Genomic DNA, 27270 nt, shown 5'->3' with positions numbered 1-27270 from the left:
TCCACACGTAACCCTCTGTATATTCTGGTAAGTACTGGTTCATACTCATGTCAAGGAGAAAACCTTCACTTGTTTGTTTCTCATGCCTTTCTGTTTCTAACATGGAAAAAAGTAAATTTCGAATTTCAAAAATGTTGAAAGGATTACTTTCATTGTCAGTTTTCTACCCACCCCTCTCACCCCTACTGCAGTGGGGCATTTTAGATAGCCAGTCCTCTCAGTTGCTATAGACGTCCTAACTGCCTTGCCCTGGGGACACTGCCTGGTTAGGCCTGCATGTATTTCTCCCATAGCACGTCATACTGTCTGTCCTGCTGACTCCACTCCTGCTGACTTCCATCACATAGGGTCATTTTTCTTTATAAAACTGACTCACACTTGATGACTTACATCTTGGTCATTTATCTGCTTCTGTGAGAAGTTCAAAAACTAGAGCCAAAACAAACTCTAGAATGCATCTGAGGCAAAACCGCTTGCTGCTTTAGGCTTGCCATAACTCACGTTGTCTGCCAAGATGTAGGGGGAAAAATGAAACATTTAGCTCATGTGGGAAACAACACTTTGTATATAAGTGGGCATGATCATTACGATCAGAGGCAGTAGCGTTTCTTACTTGGCTATAGCACTTCACAGTTTACATAGCACTTCTACTTATGTAGTTTCACTTTTATTTCTAACAGTCCTGAGATAGTAAGGCAGGGATTGCTGCTTCATCCACAGATGAAAAAACTGGAGTTTGTGACAAGTGCTGGCAAAGATATGGAGCAACTGGAACTCTCACATATTGCTGGGAATGCCAAATGATACAGACACTTTGCACATCACTTTGCAAAAACAGTTTAGTATTTACTCTAAAGAAATGAAACCTATATTCACCCATCTGAGAATGTTTTTAGTGGCTTGACTCATAATTACAAAAAAACCCTGAAAATAATCCAAGTGCCTCTCAACTGATGAGTCAATAAATAAACTATGATAGATATACATACAATGGAATACTACTCGGAACAAATTACTGATATGTGCAATACCAATGAAGAATTTCCAATGCATTCTGTTAAACGAAAAAAAGCCAAGTTCAAAAGGCTATCCACCACTGTAAGATTCCATTTATATGACATTCTGGAAAAGGCGAAAGGATAAAGAAAGGAATCAGATCAATATTCCCAGAGATTTGCAGTCAGGGAAAGAGAATGACTACAAAGGAGCAAAGGGAACTTTTGAATGAGAGAAATATTCTCTACCTTGATTGTGGTGGTCATTACAAAACTGTGTACATTTGTTAAAATTCAAATGGTACAGCAAAAAGGCTGATTATACTGTAGGTAAATTATACTTCAACTTAAAAAAGGAAGGATGATAGTTGAATGGGGAAGGTAGTAGAAAGGAAAGTTGAAAGAAGCTTAGTTACCTACTAAGCAGGTTGGTCACAGTCACCGATCAGAACCAGAAATTGAATCCAACGCTTCTACTTTCAAGTCCAGAGCTCTTCTATTGAGAATGGACACATTTCTGGAAAACCACTGATTTTCAGCCTTTCCTGCTTATGGACACAATCCCAGTTAGAGTGGGAATCCTAAGTGCTGACCCCTTTCTTCTTGTCTACACTTGGAAGCAGAGCTCTTTCACTTTCCTTTCTAGGACACACACTCATCCTTAAGGACTTAGAATGACACAACAGCCAATCTATGAAGGATGAGACTATATCTTAATGTCATGCTGCATTGTCAGAAATGCTGCAAGAAGGGATATGAATGGAGATTTATCCAAAGAAAATACATAAATATAAGCACATGAAAAGATTCTCAGTGTTATTAGCCAGTTAGGCAAATCAAATCAAAACCACAATGAGCTACCACTTCACACCTACTAGAATAGCTGTAAGAAAAAAAGAAGAGCAAGTGCTGGCAAGGAGGGGGAGAAACCAGAACCCACATATATTGCTGGTAAGAGCGAAAAATGGTGCAGCCACTTTGGAACACAGTTTGGCAATTCCTCAAAATGCTGGACAGTGAGTTACTGTATAACCCCAAAAATTTCACTCTTAGGTATATACCCAAGAGAAATGAATACACACATCCACCCAAAAATACATTTATGATAAGAGCATTATTTCTAATAACCAAAAAGTGAGCATAGCCTTAATGTCAATCAACTGTTTATTTTGTTAATAAACAAAAGGAGGAATGCCCTACAGTGGAATATTATGTGGCAATAAGAAAGAGTGCAGTACTGATACATGCTATAATGTGGATGAACCTTGAAAACATAATGCTAAGTGAAAGAAACCACACCCAAATAACCACATCTTATATGACTCCTTTTGGGAGAAATGTTCAGAATAGGAAAATCCATAGGAACAGAGAACAGATTAGTGGTTTCCAGGGGCTAAGGTTAGTGAGGAATAAGGAGTAACTGCTAATAGGTATGGGTTTCTTTTTGGGGCAGTGAACATGTTCTAAAGTTGTAGTGATGGTTATACAATTCTATGAATGTACTAAAAAGCCACTGAAGTATATACTTCACTTTTTTTATTATAAATTTTTCTTTCTTCTTTTAAATTTTAATTCCAGTGTGGTTAACATACAGTGTTGTATTAATTTCAGGTGTACAATGTAATGATTCAACAGTTCCATACATTACTCAGTGCTTATCTGAACTGCATACTTTAAGGGTGTGCGTGCATGGCATACGGATTATGTCTCAATGAACCTGTTATAAAAATCATACTGAAAACAACAAACAAACAAATAAACAAAAAAGAAGTGTTTCCAGGAGTAAACAGTCAAGAAGGAGGACTGGGCATTCTGGGCTGGGCAGTCCCACCTCATTAAGCCCAAGTGGGGCCCTTTCTCCCTAAATCTCTCCTATAAAAGGCAGGCTACAGGTCCTCCCCGCCGTTTTAAAAAGTTTCCCCTCACTCTGAGCTGAGAGTGCAGTTGCTTCTCCTTTGGGGACTCTGCCCAGCTGTAACAATCAGGCTGAAGATAGACTGGATTATAAATCAACACCTTAGGGGCACCTGGCTGGCTTAGACGGTTAAGTGTCTGACTTAGGCTCAGGTCATGATCTCGCGGTTCGAGGGTTCAAGCCCTGCGTCTGGCTCTGTGCTGACAGCTCAGAGTCTGAAGTCTGCTTCAGATTCTGTGTCTCCCTCTCTCTCTGACAATCCCTTGCTCTCTCTATCTCAAAAATAAATAAACATTTAAAAAATTAAAAAAAGAAATCATCACCTCAAAGGAAGGAAGAGAACACTTCATGCTAAAATGTATAGGATATTGCAGTAGAAGAGCCCTCACCATCACTCCCACTCCATTGAACCCAAGCCCCTGAGTCCACAGCTTTGACTGTTGACTGGCCCACTCAGTTCCTTCCTCTACCTTTCCTGCAAATAGAGGTATAGCAAGTGGGTAGTGCATATGGGATATTTTGGATTCAGTATTACATTCAACTCACCTTACACATTAAGCATCAGAGGATTATAATAACAACAGATGGCATTTCTTGATCGTAACAATCCTATCTAGAGGGAACTATTATCCTCATTTGACAGATGGGCAAAAGGAGGCTTAGAAAAATTTAGAAACTATTTAATGGGATTTAAACTTGGGAAGGCCAGACTCCAGAGCTCAAGTTCTAAGTACTGGAGATCACCTGGTCTAATCCTTTACCTTAAGGGCAGAAAATGATGTCCGAAGCTAAAGGACTTATTCAATGAGACATGGCTGGCTAGAGGCAAAGCAAAGATTGCAGACTCATGATCTTATTAAAAGTTGCCTTGGTCTTCTTTAGATTCATGGTATACATATGGAAGAAGTTCCCTGAAGTGAAATCTCACATCCTTAGTCCACAGTTACTGAACTTGGGTCCTAATACCATCTCAAGCAAATGGTGTGTACTGTTTTCTTAAGGGTTTCTAAGAAAGACATTTGGAAAATCTTCAGGGAGTTGTAATGCTGGTAGAATGTCCTCCCTCCACCCCCAGAAATCTCATTTTCCCAAGAGAAAGGGAATCACTGGGTATGGTGTTCTCTTCCTCAAACATGTCATGTCATGTCATGTCATGTCATGTCATGTCATGTCCCTCCTCTTCCTGAATGAAAGAAAGAAAAAAAGAAAAAGCCAGCAAGCAAACCTTGGTCTTTTTTAGATTCATGGTACAGATATGGAAGATTTTCCCTGAAGTCAATCTCACATCCATGTCACCCAATTCTTAGGGTGATATTCTCAGACCCAAACTTCTGTTCCCATCACCTCTCCTTGTGTTCTTTTAACTCAGGGACTTCTTTCCTATTAGAAGGAGTTGGATTTCCCAGGTCTCAACATTTAGTCCTTAAATCACAAAATCCAAGAACTAGAAGAACCCTAGTGGAACTGGACTAGTGTACTACCCTTTCTCTTTGACAATGATTCTCACCTTGGGGAAGAGGGTGATAACGGTCTTGGCCAGGATTGGGGAGGGCAGGTAGGGGAGAGGAGAACATGTAATGTCTTAAAAATGTATATTCAGTATTATAAATGGTTTTATTCGTGCTATTAATTATATTTGTAGATTCCAAAATCACATTAAATGTGGACATGAGGGATTTTTAAAATAAACACTTTGAAAGAAGACATGAGTTGAAAATGTTAGAAAATTTTAGATGCAGTTTCTCTGTTCTATGAATCCAGATATAGAGTGTGGAACCAACCCTAATATCAGTACCTCTATATGCCACCTTTGTAATCATTAAGAACCCACCTAGGTATGCTGAACTGTTCAAAATGGGGACTATATCCCCAAACTTCTTGAAAGACTGTAAGTAGTGACCCTAAAATGTTACACAATTAGAAGCAAGGAAAATTTTATCTGTTCTAAAAGTAAGTAATCCAGAATTATTAGTTTTCTAGCATCATTATCTTCATCATTAGTTATTTACTGTGTTCTTGAGTCTGGGTCAATTACTGTGGTAAACACATTCCCCCCAAATTACCTCTTTTAATTCTTACACCAGCCTGATTTGTTAGGTGGGTGCTGTTAGTACCACTTACAGAGGAGACTGAGGCGTAGAATGGTTGAGAAAGTTCGCTGGGAGGGGCGCTTGGGTGGCGTACTCAGTTGGGCATCCAACTTCAGCTCAGGTCATGATCTTATGGTTCCTGAGTTTGAGCCCCACGTTGGGCTCGCTGCTGTCAGCACAGAGCCTGCTTTGGATCCTTTGTCTCCCTCTCTCTGCACCTCCCCTGCACATTCTATCTCTCAAAAAGAAATAAACATGAAAGAAAGAAAGAAAGAAAGAAAGAAAGAAAGAAAGAAAGAAAGAAAGAAAGGAAAGAAGAAAGAAAGGCACCTGGGTGGCTCAGTCGGTTAAGCGTCTGACTTCAGCTCAGGTCATGATCTTGCAGTTCATGAGTTCAAGCCCCGCATCAGGCTCTGTGCTGACAGCTCCGAGCCTGGAGCCTGCTTCATATTCTGTGTCTCCCTCTTTCTTTGCCCCTCTCCTGCTCACGTTCTCTCTCCCTCAAAAATAAACAAACATTAAAAAAATTAAAAAAAAAAGAAAGTTGCCTGGGTTCACACAGACAGTAAGTGGTGGAACGGGGATTCTAATTCCAGTCTCAAGGCCAATGCTCTCATCCAAGCTGCCACTTTGTGCACGAAGTGAATGATGTTCTATGGAACTGTGCAGTGTCTCTGTAACCTCCCACAGAGTGCAACAGTAGGTCGTCCAGGCTGACAAATGTGCAAGGGACATGTAGGAATGGATCAATGGGGAAGAAAACTGGACAGGTAGGTTGTAGGGCCCCTTGTATGTGGCTAAGATGTCTGCACTCTATATGCTTGGCAATAAGGAGCTCCTAAAGAATGAAGAGCAGACAGCTATCTCTTGGTATTGTCACAGGGACAAGGAACGAATGTGAAAACCAAATGGATGAATGCCACCTTTGTTCACAGGTGTCACATAATTCCTCTGGGAAAAGATGCAACCCTACTATCCAAAGTAAGATTTTGGTTCTGCGTGGGTTTTTATTTGCAGAATATCCCTCATTGGCATAGATAACAGTTACTGACATTAGACTACACAATAGGTGTCTCGCCTTGTTTGGAATAAGAACGGTAACTAAGTCCCTGTGTCTGGCTTGAAATTCTGCTGGAATAACATTATGCTTCAAAACAGTGTGAGGTAAACATTTTTTATAACTGTTACGAGATGTTAATAAGGAAATCACAGTGTAAGAAGCAATAAAAAATGTGCTTTGAAAAAAAGATAGTTTCATACCACACTTTCCATGGATTAGTCTGCTTATCTCATCCATTGGTGGGGGACCAAGCTTTTGAAAGCCTAGTAGGGAAGCCCGCTTTGTGTTTATTCTGCAGTAGAGAGAATTAGTTTCAACTCACTTGCAGAAGTGGATTGCACAGGAAGGGATTTGACAAAGTTGTTAAACTCAGTGGAGGCAAAAGAGGAAAGCTAGGCTGATTAGGTATCTGAGCACTGTCATTTTGAAATTCATTCTGGCCCCCAGAGTATAAATACACTTCAGTATTTTTGTTAGGATTGCCAGAAAATCAGCAAGTGTTCACTTTCTTTGGCCAACAAAAGCATGACTCTCTGTGCAAAAATTTTCTGCGCATTTATAAACAAGAACATTTAGAAAATCCCCTCTTGCTGAGAGATATGACAACAGATATATTTAACTGTGCCATAAAATAAAGCAGATACTAAGAATACCAGTAGGTTCATCAAGCACAGGAAGAGTTTTTACGTCTCTCTTCTGACACAAACTTGTACATGTCTTCCTATCCCCCCAGAAACACCTTCCCTGTTCTGTGCTGACCTGATGAGCCATCAGCCAAGTTGTACCTTTGTTTTCTGTCAGACTTCTTGAAGCAAGTATTCCCAATGTATTATCTACATTTTCTCACCACTGTCCCCTGGTTTTCCACCCCTGCAGGCTATTGCTATGATGGTCTCCAAGTGACCCATGACCTCCCAGCCAAATCTAAGGCAAAAACTTTCTCCCTCACAGAATCTCCCAGTTGAAAAGAGGCCACTGAATGATCTCAAATCTTTTGGCAAACTTGTTCTGTAAAGGACCTGATGATAAATATTTTAGGCTCTGTGAGCCATTCAATCTTGCTGCAACTACTCAATCCTTGCCATTACAGTGCCAAAGCAGCCACAGACAATATGTAAACTAATGAGTATGGCTGGGTTCCAGTAACATTTTATTTAGGGACAATGAAATTTGAATTGCATACCATTTTCATCTAATGTTACTTCACAAAATATTATTCTTCTTTTGATTTTTAAAAATTATTTTAAAAATGTAAAAAAAATTCTTAGCTCATAAACTCTATAAAAACAGGCGGTGGAATGGATTTGGCCCCTAGGCCATTGTTTGATCTAGGTCAACCTTCCAACCCAAACCAAGACTTTCTTCCCAGCTTTGCAGCCAATCAGCCAGGCTCTGTGTGAAACTTCTCCAGTTATAAGAGCCTCACTACCTCAGAGGCAGTCTGCTCTACAGCTGAGATGAGGTGATGACTCAGTTCTGCCTGCTAAAGTCACAAAAAATAAGTCAACCATGTTCGTGGTAACTCTTCAAATACTGAAAAGTACCTAGAAGTCTTCCATCTTGGCAAAACACACAGCCTTCCACTGTTGCTTGTACAAAAACAGTTTTATTTCCTCTCTGCTCTGGTCTGTAGAAATACTTCTGCAAATCTGGCCTCAGACTACACTTCAGGTGTGCCCAGTTTAGGGGACAGGCTAATAATGCCACGCCATTCTGTGATCTGCTCACCATCGTGGACTCTCTATAGAGCACTTCTGAGCATCCCTGACTCAGGATAATGTGATACTCATCTTTGAAATTCTTCCCCCTTGGTCTTCATCGCCCATGCTGCCGGATTCTCATGTGATGCCCACATTCTTCTTCTCCCTGGATCCTTTTATCTGCCACAATAGTGGGTGTTACCAAAGCTTGATCCTTGGAGTCTGATCTCTCTCACACTTGACATCTTAGAAAACAGATGAAGTCTCATGGCTCAGTCATTCCTTCTACAGGGATTATTCTCAAATTGTATCTGTAGTTTCAGTCTCTTAGTACACGAGCTCCAGGTTCCCACCTCCCACAGCCTAGAGGGCATCCACTTAACGACCTTATTTTACTCTTATCCTAAAGCCTGCATGCCTCAAATCAAGTGTCTCCTCACAAGATAATGATAACAATGGTGATAAGAATAGAAATAACATTTGTTGAGCACCACAACTGTGCTAAGCACTATCCTGAGCTAAGGATTCATTATCTTAACCTTTACAACAACCCATGAGGAAACTATTCTTAGTTCCCTTTTATAAGTAGGGAAATAGGCTTAGAGAAGCAAAGTAATTCAGCCAAATCCACTGTGCACAGAATCTGAACCCTTGTACATCTGAATCAAAGCATGTGCCCTTGACCACCATGGAGGGTCTTTGTTACTGCCCATATGATGTCACAGGTACTCCCATGTCTTCTAAACACCTGCCCAGAAAGCTTGAAGTCAGTCTTGACCCTTCCTTGCCTTCAGGCTTCCTACCAACCTAGTCGCTGTACTACTGAGTTTTTGCTCAACAATCAGGTGATATTTTCCCCTTTTGCGCTCACCAGCATCCTACACCAGGCCCCTCGTCATCATCTCGTGATGGGTCTTCTTTCCTGGTATCATGCATGTTCTTGCCCAGAATATGTTTGATCAAGCTGGTTCTGTCATTTGAAAGCCCCTCCCTGCCATTCACCACTTTGCCATTCATTCATTTCACCCACCTTGGAACTGTCCAGACCTAACTGACACAGAACCCTCATCCTAAGGGGGAGGAGAGGAGGAAGGCTAGAATGTACATTAACTGTCATGTAATTTAAATATTTCACATGTGTACTTCCTTCTCTGGCTCTTGAGGGATCTGTGGCTAAGCTGCTTTGGAAAGGCTGAGGCATTAGGACCCAGACACACCTCCCTTGTATGACAGATCCACCTACCTCTCCTACATGAGAGTTTCCCAAAGCATGTTCCATAATAGGTACCAGACACTCAGTATTCAAGTATGTTTGTGAAATACTGCATTCTGGCATATTAAATGACCCAAGAAGTCCTGCAATGGAAAAAGACCCCCACCTTCGCTATCATTGTTTGCTCAACATACGGCATATGTGTTAAACCATTTTTCTACAGTTACATGCTGACATCCCCACAACTCACTTTGGGTGATGCAGCACTGGTCTTTCTTGGTTACCCCCCAAATCCCTCAAACGGCTAGCATTTTATTGCCCCATTTCTTTATTCATGGTATCTCTCATGATAAATGTTTATTGTGCAACTAGATGCATTGTTCTCTATGTAAAGCAATATGACAAAGAGTTTGGGCTTTGGGGTCATAAAAGCCTGAGTTTCATCATGACTTAGCCACTTTCTAGTTACATGATATTGGGAAATTTATGTAGCCTTTCTGAATCTCAGTTTCCTTATTTTTTTTTTTTAAGGCAATGATTCCCATCTATCAGGACTGTATGAAAGCTAAATGTGATTAGGTATGTAAAGTGTTTGGCACAGTGCCCAGTGCAACAATTAGCAATGGCTACATTAGTTATTAATGTCAATATTAATTGTCAGCACCATCTCCATCATCATCACCATCATAATCATCATCATCACCATCACCACCATCATCATCATCATCATGACCATCATCTAAATAAATGGAAAAAAATTAGCCATCCTCAATTAGCTAACTGTCAAATTAACCACATTTTTCTTTTCTTTTGAGAGGATAATTTGACTTGTATATCAAGGATGTGTCTTGGTTTTAGGAAGTTATTTCACAGAGTATCTCAAGTTTATACTGAGAGACAAAATAAGAAACCTCTGGTAGATGATGGCAGAGTTAAGAAAATTCACATCTAAGTTAAAAACACTCTGCAAAGAGGGGATTAATGTGTAAGGCCAACCTAATGAGCAGTCTAATGAAGTGTCATAGGGCTTCCTATTAATTCTTATTTGGTTTGACATTTTTACTAATAATTTGAATAAATACATAAGAGATATATGTATCAAGCCTGAGTATGAAAAAAATTAATTAATAACCAAAAATTTTTTGACAGGCTTGAATGCCCCAAAAGATAAAACTTAGTAGAATTAAATATAAAATATTACATGCATGCAAGAAAACAACACCCAAAACAACCTATGCACAGAGAAAAGATGAACTTGGCCATGTGCATGCTAAAAGTCTAGGGGTTTTAGTTGACCTTCAGGTGGGCTAATAATTAGACACAGCTTATAGGAAAAAAGTAATCAAATTAGCAGACATTCAGAGCAGGAGAATGACCTAATTACAAGAAGAGAGAGTCTTAGTGTTCAGAACAGACTAGGGGGCCTCATTTTTAAGAGGGATATTGAAAAATGCTATGTTTTGACAATATGGGGAATGTCCAGCCTCAAGAGAACCAAACAAAGGAAGATAATTTCTATTATTCTTCTGGGAACGACAGGTGGAATTTATAAGGAGGCATATTTCAGTTTGATTTAAGGAAGAATTTTAAAACAAAGTGAACTCCATCAACATAACACACTCATTAAAATGGACTGAACTCTGTCTTTGAAAGTTTTTAGCAAAATCTGGGTAAGAATCTGCAAGGGAGAGATTACTACATTTGGTGGATGACAGAGGTATGTAACATAACCTCTGAAACCTCATCAATAATAATGTTCAGAGTTGTGTCTGGCAAAAGCCTTCTCAACCTCCAAGGCTCTGAAGCCTTTGATCATCATCAAGGGCACTGCGTTTGGTGCCCTCTCTCTTCCACTCTCATGGCACATACCGTCCTTGTCTGTCATGTGGCATGGAATCACACTAGCTTATTGAGTATTCTGTGCTAGGTGATTTTATATACATTTTCTTGCTTAAATGTCCCAATAACCATGTGAAGATAAAATTATCCCATTTTACAGGTAAGAAATATGAAGCTAAAATCAGTTTTTGTCACTTACTTGCCCAGAGTCCTACAGTGAGTAAGTGACAGACCTGGACTCAAATCCAGACTTAGCAATAGAATCATACTCTTTCCACTAACCCATGGCACTTCTCTAAGCATGATCTCTCACATGGTAGCTAACATTTTACACTACCCTTTTTTGGTGTATATTTATTCAATATTTTAGGTTTTATATGCCTTGAACTAGATTGTAAATTCCTCAAACGAAAGGCCATGTCTTGCTTTTTTTTGGTGTATTTCTAATAAATAGCACGTATTACAGTAAACAACTGTCAACATCAACTAGCATAATGCATTCATAAATATTTATTGAGCATCTACTATATAGCTGGCACTTTGCAAAAAAAACCCAGACATACAGCAATAAACATGTTTTAAAAGTTTCTAAGGATAAAAGCAAACAAGTCAATGGCTTTCCTGACTTTTGAGCCGAGACAGGAGCAAGAGAAGACAGCAGCTGTGGTATGACCAGGGTAAGAAGGTCTTAGGCAGAAAGAATAGCAAATATGAAGGCCGTGTGGAGAAAACTAGCTCTGTGCGTCCAGGAACAGAATAAAGGTCAATGTGGCTAGAACAGAGTCAGAGAAAGGGGTGGCTGAGGTAAAGTTAAGGTGGAGAAGATGGGAAAAATCATGCATGGTCTTGGCATTTTGGATTTTATTTCAAATGCAAAGGGAAGGCCATTGGGGGATTTTTAGCAGGGAGTGACCCGCTCTGCTTTATGTTTATAAACGCTCACTCTGGCTGCTGGGTGGAGAACAGATTTTACAGTATTCAAGCATGAAAGCAGTATTAAAGGTGAGTGCAATGGTGGCCAGTGGTGGCGGGTGAAATGTTAAGGAGTGGTCCAATCCAGGATGTATTTTTAAGCAAAGCAAATGGGACTTGCTGATAGTTTGGATGTTAAGGGTTTGGGAAAAGAACAAATCTGGAATGACTCCTAAGTTATTAGCTTGAGCACCTGGGTAGATGCTAACATGGGGAAGATAGCGTGGGCAAGACAATGGGTAGTATATGAATGGAGGAGTGAGAAGTCAATACTGTAGTTCTATTTTGGCCACATTTGAGATGCCTTTTAGACATTGTTAGAATGTAAGTTTGTGAGGGCAGGGGCTCAGTGTGTCTCCCCAGTGCATGAAATAGCACCTAGTATGTAAGTGTAAGTATATATAAGTATATCAATAAAATCTTGTTGAATGAAAAAAGCCAAGGGGAGGCATTGAGAAAGCGACTGGATTTATGAATGTTTAAATCTCTTGCGCAAATGTAGATTCTTGGCAAAGCATAAATACATTCCTCCTTGGCTCCTACATGTGCAGTAAAGATCTCTAAGAGAATGGTTTTTGAAAGAGCTGAATTAAATATCCTAATAGGGTCAGTTAATGCAGACCTGGAGAGAAGCTCAAAATCCTAGTCTCAAACTAAAACATGTCTGGTCTTCCTACAGTTTCAATGTCACTGAAGTGATATGTCTGATGGCAAAGAACACTGGGCCTTGAGGTGACAGAGGGCTGCTTCTCTGAGTCATTTTTACTATTTGTGATAATAATAATAATTAACAACAACAAGAACAATATGTCTCAAATATGTCAAAATTCTTATTTGCCTATTTGTTAGTTTCCATTGCATTCATTATTATTTCTATCAGTCCCAGGACTGAAGCACTGACTTGATGCCTGCTTTAAACAGAATAAAACAGGCCCCCACCAGTCAATTGGCAGTTCTCATTTTGGGTTGGTTAAATCCTAGACACATGATGGGAGCTTTAAGAAGAGTAACTTAAGAGAATACAAATATCCAGTCATAGTAACAAAAGAGTTTGGATATTTAATATTTCAAAACCAAGTTCTGCACTGCAGCATGAGTACCGAAGAATGAAAAAAAAAAATGCAGAAAGAAGAAAGGAAGGAAGGAGGGAAAGAGAAAACAAGCAAGTAAGCCACCACATTTATTTAAAATTTACTTTGGACAACTCTCCACTCTCCACTAATGGATGATCCCAAAGACAGGAATCACTGTCCCCCTGTTTGTTTTGGGATACAGCTTTGTTCTTCTCTTTGAATTCCAGTGGGACTCATGGTGTAGAGCAGTGATTCTCAACCACTGGTGACAGCTTTTGAAAAACACAGATCCCCGAGCTCACCATGTATCTATGGAGTCAGAAACTCCTGGGATCAGGCTACAAACATGTATATATTTAAAAAATATTCTGATGCCCTTGCTTTCACTTGGCTAATCAGTGAAAAAACACTGTTCATGGGAATCACATGAGACATTTGAAGAATGAGCACAGGCATGGAAGTCCTGATTCCAAGGTGCACGGCAGCCTTCCTCCACCACTTCTCCTGTTGTCCTAAGATTGAGCATAGCTTCCCTTCTTCCTGGTCCTTTGGAAGTACACATGGACTTCAGGACTTAAAATTTTGAATTTCAAAAGCCATCTCTATTGGGGCATAGGTTTCATGCAAAACAGAAGTAGACAGTGAGAGAAAAATACAATAGAGAGGTGTGGTCAAGAGAGGGAGATAAAGAAATAAAGTAATAATTTTGTTTTGTTTTGTTTTGTTTTGTTTTGTTTTGTTTTGGTATCCTACATTCTCAGGCACGAGAGGAAAGGAAGTTTAAAAGCCAAAGACCGGAAATCCCCCTTCTGCCTGATCCTGTAGAGATGACAACTGATCCTAATGTTCTTCTGGGACAATATTCTCAAACACCTCGAGATGCAATTATCTTCCCCCTCTCTAGGACCGCAGCCTCTCAATTCAGAGATGCCACATTTTCAATATCAGGAAGTGAGCCCATGCATTAAAGTCAACAAAGATGTCAAATTCATTATACATGCTGAAATCATAAAGAATATTTTGAGTCCTCCTATAAAGAAAATGGCTTTTATCAGAGTAAGAGAACCAAGTTGAGGAAAAAATGCTCCTTCAGCTTTTGATTTAATAGCACAAGATAGACGATCCAAGAACACTGGCTCTGGAAGCCAGATCATCTGGATTCAAATCCTAGCTCTAAAAACTTCAGGTCATTTAATAAGCCTCTCTGTGCCTCAGTTTTCTCATCTGTTAACTGGAGAGATCATTATAAAAGAAATGGGATCTACTATTATTGTTAGTTACCTTAGTTTTAGAGTTTTGTTTTCGTTTGTTTTTAAATATATATTTTTAAATGTTTATTTATTTTTGAGACAGAGAGAGACAAAGCATGAACGGGGGAGGATCAGGGAGAGGGAGACACAGAATCTGAAACAGGTTCCAGGCTCTGAGCTGTCAGCACAGAGCCTGACTCGGGGCTCAAACTCACGGACCGCAAGATCATGACCTGAGCTGAAGTCGGCCACTTAACCGACTAAGCCACCCAGGCGCCCCTGTTTTTGTTTTTTTTTGTAACCAACACTGAACCATTTGTGTCTTAGGTCCTCAATGCTTTACACATATCATCTCTCTGTATACTCACATAACCCATTTGAGGTAGGTACTATTATTATCTTCATCTAAAGATAGGGTAGGGATTAGGTAGTTAGCTTGAGGTTATGCATCTGGGAATGGTGGATTAGAACCCGGCAGGCTGACCCTACAGTTGCACCCTGACTGATGATGTGCTGTGATGCCCCTCCTCATTCTGAGCCCTGTTATTCACTGAGAGTCACTGAGTAGAATCCTGGAGTGCTGATTTCAAGAACTGCCCAGCACAATTTGCTGCCAGTCTCCAGGAAGATTAGCCTCCTACTAATAACCTTGCTCTTAGAATACTGCCTTACACAGCTGAGTCTTTGTGGTTTAATTGCCTACTGTATTTTTTGGTTCAGAAATTTCTGGACTACAATTTCTGTTAACTCAGGAAGGTATGGTGAAGTGTTCTGGAGAATGAATATAGTGTCTAATTTTGGAGATGCCTCTGGGGAGATGTGCTTTCCCAAAGGGAAATCTGGTTTTCCACAGTGACCTGAAATTTCCCTTACCCTTAAGGGACTTTATTAGCAATCCACCCCAAGAATATTCAGATATGAGGAATAAATTTGTATAGCAGCCATAAACAGATGATTTACTTGGTTGTCTGCATAAAAGGGGGAGAGGAATCTTTGAGAGGAACTTTTTCTAACATGATTGAATATACAAATTAAAAAATAGTATTTTTTCCAAAATATTTCAAGTGAAGAATACCCTTGGGCATGAAGACACTCCCCCATCAATCCCCACCATTATCATATGTCATGCATTTTCCTTACTGTGCAGAAATGGTCTTTCTTTGGCTATGACCAAACATACTTTTAGATGTTGGAAAATGCCAAAGTGATCATCACTTATAAAGGATTCTGGCTGAAAGGACCCAGGCCGAAACAACTGTACTCTGGCCAGATGGTTATTCTTACAGTTTTTTCCCAGGAAGTTAAGCTGCACCTTGGCATTCTTTATAGAGGGATGGGCCTTTAAACTGTTGAACTGACATCTAGTGAAACCTACAAGACAGAGGGATCAAGTAACAACTGAGTGTCACTTTGGACTGCTGGCGTTTGTGTGGCTGGAGAAATAGGTTGATGATGACCAAACAGAAGGAGGTCAGGGAATGTCACCTGGGGCAAAGAGCTAAGTAGAATCCCTCCAGAGTCTTCTGGGGTCTCAGAATAACTGTGGGCTAAATCTTGGGCTCATGACCTTCCCCTGGACCGCCTGGACCAAAAGCAGAGCTCAGATAAATGTTCTTGCCAAGAACTACTTGACAAGCAAAAACTGCCCTCTCAGGCCATAGGGAAAAGTGAACCTTTTGAGCTGAAAACCAGTACCCAGTCAGAGAAATCAATTATCTATTACACAAAAGAGCATCTGGTGTGGGCAGTGGTGGTCATAGAGCCAAAAATTCACTCTGTTGACAGATTCTGAGGCCTAGCTGTAGATGCAGACCACGATGAGTTCTAACTACCAAGGTCATCAATGGGTGAACAATAAGACAGGAAGCAGTGGGCCATGTTGAAGAGGCATAAGGTTTGAGAACTAGTGACTCAGAAATTTGATCCCAGAATACCACCAACCCCCATGTTCCACCATAGCCCTCAGGAGTGAGGGGGGAAGAAAGGTGTGAAACCAAAGGGAGTAAAGATGGTCTTCAACCTTTAGTAGCTTCTCATCTCTTCTCAGCTCATGTGCTTGAGTATGTGATCTCTTTGGTGAAGTTATCTACCAAAAAATGCCTCTCTGTCTCCTCTAGAAAAGATAAATGGCTCTGGAATTTATTCTAAAAGAAATGAAAAAAACAGTAAAATCAAAAGGAATGTGGGCTAGAGTAGAGGCTGGATAGGGGAAGAAAATGGGGGGAAAACCCCCAGTATGATTTGAAATTGTCAAAGCAAGAGACTATGGGTGGCTAGGAAGTGAGGTTGCTCAACTTGAAAAGAGAAAGATAGAACACAGGTTTCTTGGAGATTTAGACCAAGAGTATGGCTACAGATTGTGTCCAGATCAAAAGGGTTCATGAAGACCTACCTCCCAAATCAAGTAAAGCAGGACTAAGCCTACTCCCCACTCCCACAGATCCAACTTCCACTGGCTTGAGGGCTGACCCCTTGCATCTTCTGTTTGCTTGTGAGGATAAAGAGAGGACTGTCTTTAAAAAGTTACTCTGGGGGCGCCTGGGTGGCGCAGTTGGTTAAGCGTCCGACTTCAGCCAGGTCACGATCTCGCGGTCCGTGAGTTCGAGCCCCGCGTCGGGCTCTGGGCTGATGGGTCAGAGCCTGGAGCCTGTTTCCGATTCTGTGTCTCCTTCTCTCTCTGCCCCTCCCCCGTTCATGCTCTGTCTCTCTCTGTCCCAAAAATAAATAAAACGTTGAAAAAAAAATTAAAAAAAAAAAAAGTTACTCTGGTGTGCACCAGTCTCGATGTTGGCAGGAGAAAGAGGAATAGGGTGAAACACTGCTTCCAAGTCACAATCTAAGTTTATTTTATTTTATTTTATTTTATTTTATTATTTAAATTTAATTTAATTTTATTTTATTTTATTAATTTTATTTATTTTGAGAGAGACAGAGATAGCATGAGTGGGGGATGGCCAGAGAAAAAGGAAGAGAGAGAATCCCAAGCAGGCTCCACACTGTCAGTGCAGAACCCAACACAGGGCTTGAACTCATGAAACAGCAAGATCATGACCTGAGCCAAAACCAAGAGTATGACGCTTAACTGACTGAGCCACCCAGGCGCCCTTGTAAGTTGATTTTAAATGATTTATCTCCTGGCCTTCCTTCATGTAAGCCATTTTTCCAGTTATTTTATGATTGTACTTTGAATTGCATTTTAACCATATTTTCCTAAGAACAAATGTTATGCAACATTGCCCGAAAGGCATCAGGGATTTTCTCCCCTTTCCCCACATTACAGTTAAGTCATTGTGTAAAGTATTGTTAGAATTTGGGAAACTTCTAGCTCAGGATCATGTTCAAATGACAATCAGGAGCAAGTTGCCTCCCTAGACAATGAGTCTTGCTCATAACAACAACAGGCTGTCTTCTCATCTAGAATATCCTCCCTTCCCTGTGATGTTCCCCCTCTATCCCAGCCATCCCTCAAGGCCCAGCCCCAACCTCCATAGCTGAGCAGAGAAAGCTCCGATCACCCATCTAGACACCCCAGCTCCCACATCTGTGCCACTCACACTGCACGTACTTTCTGCCTTTTTTGGTAGTGATTTGTGCTCGTGCCTGACTACAATTTAAGACTGGTAGCTTCTGGCAGCCGCAGACTGTTACTCATTTTCCTCAGTGCTTATCCACCATGGTGTCCTGCTTCTGAGAAGTGCTGAAAATATGTTAACTGAATAATTGAATGCATAAATAAACGCATTCACTGTTCCCCTAAGTGACTAGCACTCTTGCTATGGAGCTAATATTCTCTCTTGTCTTTGAGATTCTCCAGTGTTTCAAGCAATATATATCTTCCTTCCAAGGAGGACAGTGCATTTATTTTGTGTATCCAATTTTGACAGAACCAAAGTATGGTCTTATAATGTTGTCGATTTTTATCATATACTGCTAATTTCTCTTTTTTTACTTTATGTTTTTAAATATAATTTATTGTCAAATTGGCTTACATACAACACCCAGTGATCCTCCCAAGTGCCCTCCTCAATGCCCATCACCCACTTTCCTATTTAAAGGAATATGTTTGCCACACTGATGAAAAAAAGAGAAGGCTATAGCACAAGAGGTGCTCAATAAGTAAGTCTTAAATGAATGAATGAATGAATGAATGAATGAATGAATGAGTGATAATAGGAAATCAGATAAAAATAGAAACAGAAAGAAGAGTAGAAAAAGAATAGATGCACAGGAGATTTAGAAAGGAAGTAGAAAGAGAGGATAAAGGGAAAGGAGACTCAAGAGTAATTAAATTCCCAATTAGCAATTCTGGTTTTACTATAAACTTGAACTTGGTTAATTAATTAATTAATTTATTTATTATTTATTTATTTTAAAAGATTTTTAAAAATGTTTATTTGTTTTTGAGAGAGAGAGAGAGACCATGAGCAGGGGAGGGTGGAGAGAGAGGGAGACACAGAATCCAAAGGTGGCTCCAGGCTCTGAGCTGTCAGCACAGAGCCTGATGAGTGGCTCGAACTCACCAACTGCAAGATCATTCCCTGAGCCGAAGTTGGATGCTTAACTGACTGAGACACCCAGGAGCCCCTTGAACTTGATAATTTAACAAGTAGAGAGGAGAGCCACTGTAGCAAGAGTTATATGTCAATATATTTTATTACTGGTCATGCTGATCTGGAGCACTTACTTAAGGTTACGTGTATACTGGGTGTCTCCACTGTTCTATTTCCCTTTTGAAATTAATAAATATTTTATGGAGAGATACTTTTAATTTTTAGTTATTTAGTTATTTCTTTAAGTAATCTCTACACCTAACAGGGGGCTTGAACTCACGACCCAAGATTAAGAATTAAGTGCTCTTCCTATTGAGCCAGCTGGGCACCCATTGTGAAGAGATACTTTTAGGCTAAGCCAGTATCTTGTTTCTCATCATAATTTTGCCCAGTAATATTAGCATTCATCAGTGGTTCTTGCTTGTAGCAATTTATTGCTGGGGGATCCTAATGGTGATTTCCTATTTTTCTCATCCTGCCACATTTATTAATTGATTCTTTTATAATTAAGAGCTACCCCTCCCCTCCTATTATTTTAGCTATTCATTTATTTATATCAGTATGGACTCATAAATACTTATTCTATGAATCATAACCCAATACTATCATTATTTATTTTGCTATTTAAGCTTTACTTTCTTTGTGAGTCAGGGATAATGACATCCACCTTACACAACCATGATGAGGATTAAATGGGATTTAAAATGTGAAAATGTCTAGTCCAGAGCACCTAGTAAATAAATGCTAGCTCCTTTCCTCCCTTTTCTTTACAGAAGGTAAAGCCACACTACCTTGGAGGCAAGACCCTTCTAACCATGTGAAAATCTGAATTTAAGAATTCTCTTTTAATTCTCTTTCTACACTAAGGTATATAAAGCAACTAGAAGTTAGCTAGCCAGTGTTGCCTACTGGAGGTTTTTTCTCATCTGCCTGTAGTGACCATACATAGGACTGATTTTTAATCAGTATACCCATAATTTGTATGAAAATAGATGCTTGAGAATACTTGAAAACAGACTGTTCTCTTAAGTAGTTTAAGTGTTTTCCCAGAAATCTTGTTTATGTTCTGAAGTTGCTTAGCTAAACTATTTTCAGAGATAGTCCAAAGCACGCCTCAACCCAGCTGTGCTTCGTATCATCACTAAATCTGAATTAGCGAAATCACTGATTCATCTTTGATTCCTGAGGTTATGGGAGTGAATGGAAGAAACTGAAGTTTTCTTTCTCCAAAACTAATTTAAAATTAGACTTTAAAAGTTCAGGCAAAGCAAACTTCAGGTAGAATTAGAACGACAACGAAAACAACAACGGACAAGGATAAGGTCCTAAGGCCGTGAGAGTGAGTAGATCTGGAAGTTTAAAGCAATACAAAAAATACAGTAAAATCTACTAATAAAACACTCAATTTACTGGAACTTCCATTTTCCACCCTGTTTTTATCAGTAGGGAAAATCAAGAACATCAGGAGATTTATTTTAAAAAGCGATTTAGGGGCAGTGTGGTTCACAGGCTCTCAAGTAGACTCCCAGAGTCTACTTACTTGCTTTGGGGTGGGATCAAGTGCCACCCCTCCACGTGAGCCTGGAACAGGTAGTGTAGTGGTTCACAGCCCAGGCTCTGGGGCCTGATGATGTAGGTCTGGATATCACTATTGTCATCGACCACCTATGTAACTTTGGCCAAATGACTTCATGTCCTGGTGCCCCAGTGTTCCCATTGGTTATATGGGGCTAATGAGAGTATCTGTCTCCCAGGGTTGTTGGGAGGAGCAAATAAATGGTACGTGTAAAATGATGAGCATGACAATGCCAGACAGTATCAGCAATTCCTGAGGATAACATCTCCTTTTGAGGAATGCTGTTTGGGGCATGTCTGGACACAGAATTGCCTGGACTCAGCCTCTAACACTTTCTGCATCCACTGGGCCTTATCACAGTCACTGACATTTACCACCATCATTGGAGTCATGATCGGCAGGCTGTGGAGGCTGCGAGGTGAGCTGCCACAGTTGGAAAGGCTTTAAGTAACAAAGCCTGACTGGTCTTCTGTCCATCAGAGATATATGGGACACAGATCAGGGGCAACCTCCGCATTTTAGTAGTTTACTGGGTTACTAAATTAAGAAACTACTCTATTTGTGGAGTTAAGCCAATCAACAAACGCAGATGGAAATTTTGTGTTTTAACATTCAAAGAAAAAGAAATTAAGCTTAAAAGAAATAAAATGTAGAACAGAAAACTCTGGGTGTGGGGTTATATGGGGAAAGAAAATGTTCTGTAAGCCTAAGAGCACAGCATCCCTTGGTCCCGGCACTGGATGGAGACCTGCCTTTCCTTCCTTGGTCCAGGACCACACCATGTCAACCATTGGCTCTTTTCCACCCAGCCAGCCCCTACACCTCTTATAGTGTCTTCTGCTCAAGTATTCCAGTATTTCCAGTCTCTGGTCAAAACTGTTCTCACCAGCTCTGGGTTCTGGTAAGGTTTCAGAGGCTTTGGAGGGACTTTCTGGGGCTGAGGATTTTGATGGCATGCAGGGAACAGGAGTGGGGTGATTGATTGCCTCTCAAATCCACATTTGTCCCCATGCTCCTGACCCAGGTGTGTTGGTTTTTAAATTTCTGCTTAGAAGCCCCGATAGTGGAAGAAGGGGTGGGCTAGACAGATCCATGGCCAGAGATCACACTGTCAAAGATATGTGGTTTTAAAAGCACTTGTAGGAACAATGAGGGGAATATTGGAAAATGGGCCCAGGGAGAGTATTTTGGACTGGTTGTCCAAAGGGAGAAGGCCCATGGATAAGATCAGTTAGGCCAAGGGCAGGTTGGAGGGAAGTGACAGAGAGGGTGACAATGTGTTGTTGATCTCATTGCTTTGAAAGAAAGCAGCCACCATGGAAGTCACAAGACCAACAGGTAGATGAGACACCAATAACAGACAAACCTAAAAGGAGAAATACGTTTAAAAATCACTTACTAGCAATTGAATCACCACATCTCCAAGTGGCTTCTTACCTCATTAAATCTCATCACAAGATCTTCCAGGGCATTGTGTTCTCCGTTCTGGGAGTTAAGAATTGATGCTGAGATGGACGCTTTGAGGCAGGGCAGGGATGTCTGGCATTCTGGAGAGCCCAAGTCCCGGGTCAAGAAGCAAAGGTAGTCAACTGGCAAGACCCTTCGGTAAATGTTCTGCTCCTGCTCCATCAGGATGCTGGCGACTTCCTCTGGGAACTGAATGAGGGGCTGCAGATCAATCAGCTCCTTGCTGATCCCAGCTGAACTTGAAGGGAGGGCACTAGAATTGGCCATGGAGGTGCCTGGCTGACGTTCTGAAATAAAGCAATGAAAGTTGTGGTGACACCAAGGTTGATATCCTTACAACAGATGTTTACTTGAGAGCCACTAAAAATCTTACAGGTTTCTTAACCAAGTTTCTGCTTGGTGAATAGTTCTATACTATCTTGTTATGGAGACCCTTCTGATAACTGTCCTGCCTGCTTGCTCCTGCCCCCTGCGGGTGGGGAAATGCTCAGTTTCCCATTTTCAGAAGTGGAATTGGTCTCACACACCATTCTCTAATCAGTTCACTGTGACACTTTGCAGAGTAGTAGGGAAGGAAAATGTACCATTTGTTTCTTCATCCACCAGTGCTAACCACCAGAGTAAAAAGAAATGAGGGTGAGTGTGGGCACAGGAATTGAGATGGAAGAGGAAAGAAGGCTGGAGGGGAAGAGGCATGTACATGTATGTATGTGTACCTTGTGTGTAAACACCCAGGAGTCCCCGGGGACTCTCTGCACACAAGGTTCAAAGCTTCAGTCTACCTGCCAACCTTCCACCCTCAAAGACTGATTCCACTGAGAACCATTTGGAGGTTTGCAGGGACAGAATCACTTGTAAAAGTAAGGGAGGAATAGGTAATAAGGAGATATATCTACATAAATAGAACAAATAAATAATAGATTGCCTCTCAAACCCACATTTGTCCCCATGCTCCTGACACAGGTGTGCTGGTTTTTAAATTTCTGCTTAGAAGCCATGATAATGGAAATATCCACAAGTGGCAGTAAGAAACTGGTGAGGGAGGGAGAGCAGCCAGTGCATTAGACATAAGAACCAAATGTGTTCATAGGCTCCAAATTATTCCCTTAGCACAAATTCACTTTATTTTGACCACTCTCCCTATCTCTTTTTTTTTTTTTATTTTTTTAACGTTTATTTATTTTTGAGACAGAGAGAGACAGAGCATGAATGGGGGAGGGGCAGAGAGAGGGAGACACAGAATCGGAAGCAGGCTCCAGGCTCTGAGCCATTAGCCCAGAGCCCGACGCGGGGCTCAAACTCACAGACCTCAAGATCGTAACCTGAGCCGAGGTCGGACGTTCAACCGACTGAGCCACCCAGGCGCCCCTCCCTATCTGTCTCTTAATTTCCTGCCTACAAGTCATTCATTCATTCATTCATTCATTCATTCATTCATCTACTTAACCAACCATCCATCCATCCATCCACCCATTTAAAAAGCTATTCAAAAACCTATGATGAGCACTAGAACAGAATGTCCCAAGTATGATCAGTTTCGTGGCTAAGTTGGGGAAATGTCATGTATTCATGTCACAAATCCTCTTCCTGGAAACACGAGGCACACAGGTACACTGTTAAAGGCTCTAAGGGGTCTTGCAGTAAAGAAATCCATTTACATTGCTTAATCCAGTGCTTCCCCAGAGTCACATTTTACATGTCACAGCTACTAAGCCACTCTGTGTAGATCAGAGCTGCTGGGAGCCCCTCAGAAAACGTTGATCTGCGTGCGGGCCAAACTGCTCCTACTCCTCATCCAGGTCACACCTTTTCCTTCCCAGAGGTCCCTTCCTGGCCAGCTCCTCTTCATGCTTCTTATAGTGGTTCATGAGGGGACCACATTTTATTTCCCCAGAATCTTTCTTACATTCCAGATTTCTTAAAACAGCCTTATTGGCCCTTTGGCAGAATAAAGCCCTTCAGATGGCATGGCATTCCTCATTGCAGATGGTCATCTGGCTTGGACACTGGACAATGGTAAAGTTCATGAGGAGGACTTTGTCCAGGCGCCTGGGTGGCTCAGTCAGTTAAGTGACTCTGGATTTTGCCTCATGTCATGATCTCATGGTTTGTGAGTTCAAGCCCTGAGTTGGGCTCTGCACTGGCAATGCAGAGCCTGCTGGTGATTCTCTCTCTGCCTCTCTCTCTGCCCCTCCCCTACTGTCTCTCTCTCTCTCTCAAAATAAACAAATAAAGTTGAAAAAAAAAGTGAAAAAGGAAGGCTTCGTCAACATTCAAAGCTTAGCATCCTTGACTCTTTTTAAAATCTCTATTGTTGACAGCCTTGGAATCATCACTCCAAAGTGCTCCATCCCTGTAGTACTGAACCCTGAAGTCCTTGGCCTTGAATCTGACTGCTTTTCCCTTCTGTCCTTTCTACTAAACCTTCTCTGTCTTTGGCAGACTTCCAGTTCCTGGCCTTACTCTGGGTGCATCCTTAGAGTTTTAACATGGCACCCACAACACCCAAGATGCCCTCCCGAGTCACCTTGACTTTCCACCACGTACTTACTTCCCAATCCTCAATGTTTGGCAAACTCAACCATGCATAATTGGCTTCTGGGCTGCTATATGATGACAATGACATTGATGTTACTTGGTGATGGGATGCTTGCTAATTTATGTTATCTAACTTCAGCTGGGCTCTCAGGGCAGTTTCAGACTTGACATGAATTTTTAAATTGTTTTCATAAATAACTCACTGTCCTCTTTACCTCTGCAGTAGAGCTGTTCTATTCTTCTGACACTCCCAAACCCACCTGTATTTTCCTTATATTTATTTATTTCTTAAAAAAATTTTTTTTGAGTGTAGTTGACACACAATGTTACATTAGTTTCAGGTGTACAACACAGTGATTTGACAAGTTTGAATACTATGCTGTGCTCACCACAAGCATAGCTACCACATTTGATACCTACTACATGTTTATACACTATGATAACTGCCAAGTGTCAGGGACTACTTCTGTGAATTCAAATGGCCCTATTTCTTACGTTTCTCCTCCTTCTCTGAGAAAGGTGTGTACTTCCTCCTCCCCAAGGCTCACCTAGGTTTGTGAGTAAGTTTATTCAACTTGCCTCTGTGGTTATGTCCACCATCAGTCCCTTTCTTTCCATGGATTCTTTTTTGCTTACACAAGTGTTCAGTTTCCTTTACCCTTAAAAACAAACTAATAAAACTTCCCTTCTCTCTTAAAGTCCACAACTTCTCTAGCCTTCCCTTCATTGTGTACCTTCTGGGAAGGGCAGTGTACTTTTCTCTGTAAGTATGGTGACCATATCTTCTGATCCAAAAGTAGGCCATACCGTCTGCCCAAATTAATAAATCTGTAATGATGTGGGAGAGAAAGACATAAACCAGGTCTGCCCTGGGAGCTCCTAGTTCGTAGACCACCCCGTTGACAGGGCATCTCTGTTGATGGTCTGGGCTCTGCCATTCTTCTCTTGACCCATCCTGTCCCATGCAGCTCAGCCACCACCTCTGAAGCATAGCTCAGGAAAAGTTCTTGGTGATACTTGCTATTTAATTAAGTTGCTCCCCTTTTGCAAGAGTGCTCTCTGTGACAATCTAACAAAAATTGTGAGGAGAAAACTTTAAAGTTTGAACTACACTGCTCTCCACTGATCTCCTGATCCTATTTTGAATATATTCCAGTCAGAACTTTCTGTTTTGTCTTCTGTATAAAAACTGTAGTATCCAAATTATTGTTTTTCTTTGATTCTAAAAGGCAAACGGGTGACTAAGGAATACAATGATTTATTATAGCCATTTTTATCCGTCTTTTGGACCAACCTACCAAAAATCAACTACAGTGGAAAGTAAGGGATACCAAATTATATTTGGTTCTCTCTAAGCTCTTATTTGAAATTAATTAAAATACAGCAAGTGTCCAAATCTACATGGCCCACATGGCTTTGCTCTCCAACTTTCTGAATGCTTTAGAAAGAACTGGATTTCCTGAAAATTGAGTCAGAATGTGGCCTGATGACAAGCAGACAGCAGCTTCTGGATATTGATAATTTATGTACAGTGGAATTAGCCATATATGGGAAGTCTTCCCAGAAGTAACCAACTCTGAAGCATGATTTCAAAGTATAACACTCTGTGAAAGAAAAGGAGCCCCTATATCTTGTGAAATCACTTATCTAATATGTAAGAGAAAATTTAATAAGCTATACAAATGATGTAAGATAATATATTATAAATGCAATATATCTTGAGATAGGAATCACATGCTCTGATGAATAGAGTTTGCTGGCTGGTGAGAAAGAGCAATAAAGGAGACCTAAAAAAATTGAATGAAAGAAGAAAAAGACGCCTGGTCATTGTAACCCCAATAAATGCCATGGCCCCAGGTGTCTCAGTATAAACATAACATCACACTCAAAGGAAACACAAATCTGACGTTAGAATCCTAGAAACATAATGTAGACCTTTCGTGTAGGTTTCCTTAGAGCAGAAGTACTCAGGGTTTTACATCATGCCCCATGAAGACACATCCCAGAAATCTTGGGACATAATTTTCTGTCCCACAATTTCCACACTTTTAGCAGCTGTTAGAAACTTTCCACTTTTTCTCATTCTTGCTGAGCTCTCCGTATAACCTCCTTGCCTTTCACATGCCACATGGCCCCAGCTCCCAGCTCTAAGTCATCCTCACACTACCCCCCTGCCAATCGTCTGCAAGATGGACAACTCTACAATGGATGAAAAACCCAGGGCTCCATGACCCTTGATGCTTCCTTATTAATTGTGGAGCAAAATTCATAAAGCCCCCTAGATGCTACAGTTCTTCTCTTGTGAAAAAAATTTTAGAAAGTTCATGGTGAATAAAATTACGTACCTAATTCACAGTCAATGTTTGCTCGTAGCTCTATGTTCTTCAGTTACTTGCTATTCTATAGTAGAATAGGGCTGTATCTCTGGACACAGTCCCAACTTGGAAATATTTACCACGAGACCCAGTATCTTCAAATTCTGATTCCCTGCTCGATATTAGCTTCCTGAACTAAACATTTCATATCAATTAATTCAGGGAGTCGATAGTATTATTACGTGAAGCTCACATGAGAGGTCACATAAGAAATACGCCAGGAGCAGAGATTTGAATCAGGGTCTACGGGACTTTAGAGGTCATGTGCTGATCGCTCAGCATATGATCTCTTGGAACAACAGAATGCCATACTGACATTCTGGTTTTTAGACGCATCTAGAGTGATATTAATATAAATCAACTTCTAGTGCTTGTTCTTTGGAATGATCTGATCAAATAAACTGTTCAAACTCCAAAGGTAAGGATTTGACCTTAGAGTGCAAATAGTTCTCCCCTTGGTCAGTCTGGAACCATCACTTCAATCACTACAACTACATTAGAATATAGCACCCAGAAACTTACAAGTGCCCTTTCCTTTCCTTCTTACAAGTTCAAAAGGATGTTCCTATGCTTTAAGCGAGTATTTTCCAAAGACTATTACAGTGATTTTTATGCAGAGCATGGTTTCTTGGTTAATAATTTAGAGACATATTGGGT

At 40.7% G+C, this 27270-nt stretch overlaps 1 protein-coding gene across 11 annotated transcripts in view; it reads right to left on the bottom strand.

Moving 5' to 3' along the window:
* PLCE1 (phospholipase C epsilon 1) overlaps positions 1–27270 on the bottom strand; it is a 335693-nt gene that overhangs the window by 132000 nt on the left and 176423 nt on the right. For all 11 annotated transcript variants that reach the window (XR_007145212.1, XM_047824502.1, XM_047824504.1 and 8 more), the window contains exon 4: positions 21671–21987. Coding sequence is in view for 10 of the 11 variants with exons in the window: in XM_047824502.1 (XP_047680458.1) it covers positions 21671–21987 (317 nt within the window). In the remaining variant the exon portion in view is untranslated. The remainder of the gene's footprint in view (positions 1–21670; positions 21988–27270) is intronic.

Source organism: Prionailurus viverrinus, chromosome D2 (genome assembly GCF_022837055.1).
Source record: "Prionailurus viverrinus isolate Anna chromosome D2, UM_Priviv_1.0, whole genome shotgun sequence".
Taxonomy (NCBI): Eukaryota; Metazoa; Chordata; class Mammalia; order Carnivora; family Felidae; genus Prionailurus; species Prionailurus viverrinus.
Note: the sequence above shows the minus strand (reverse complement) of the source record. Positions and strands in the feature narration are given on the sequence as shown.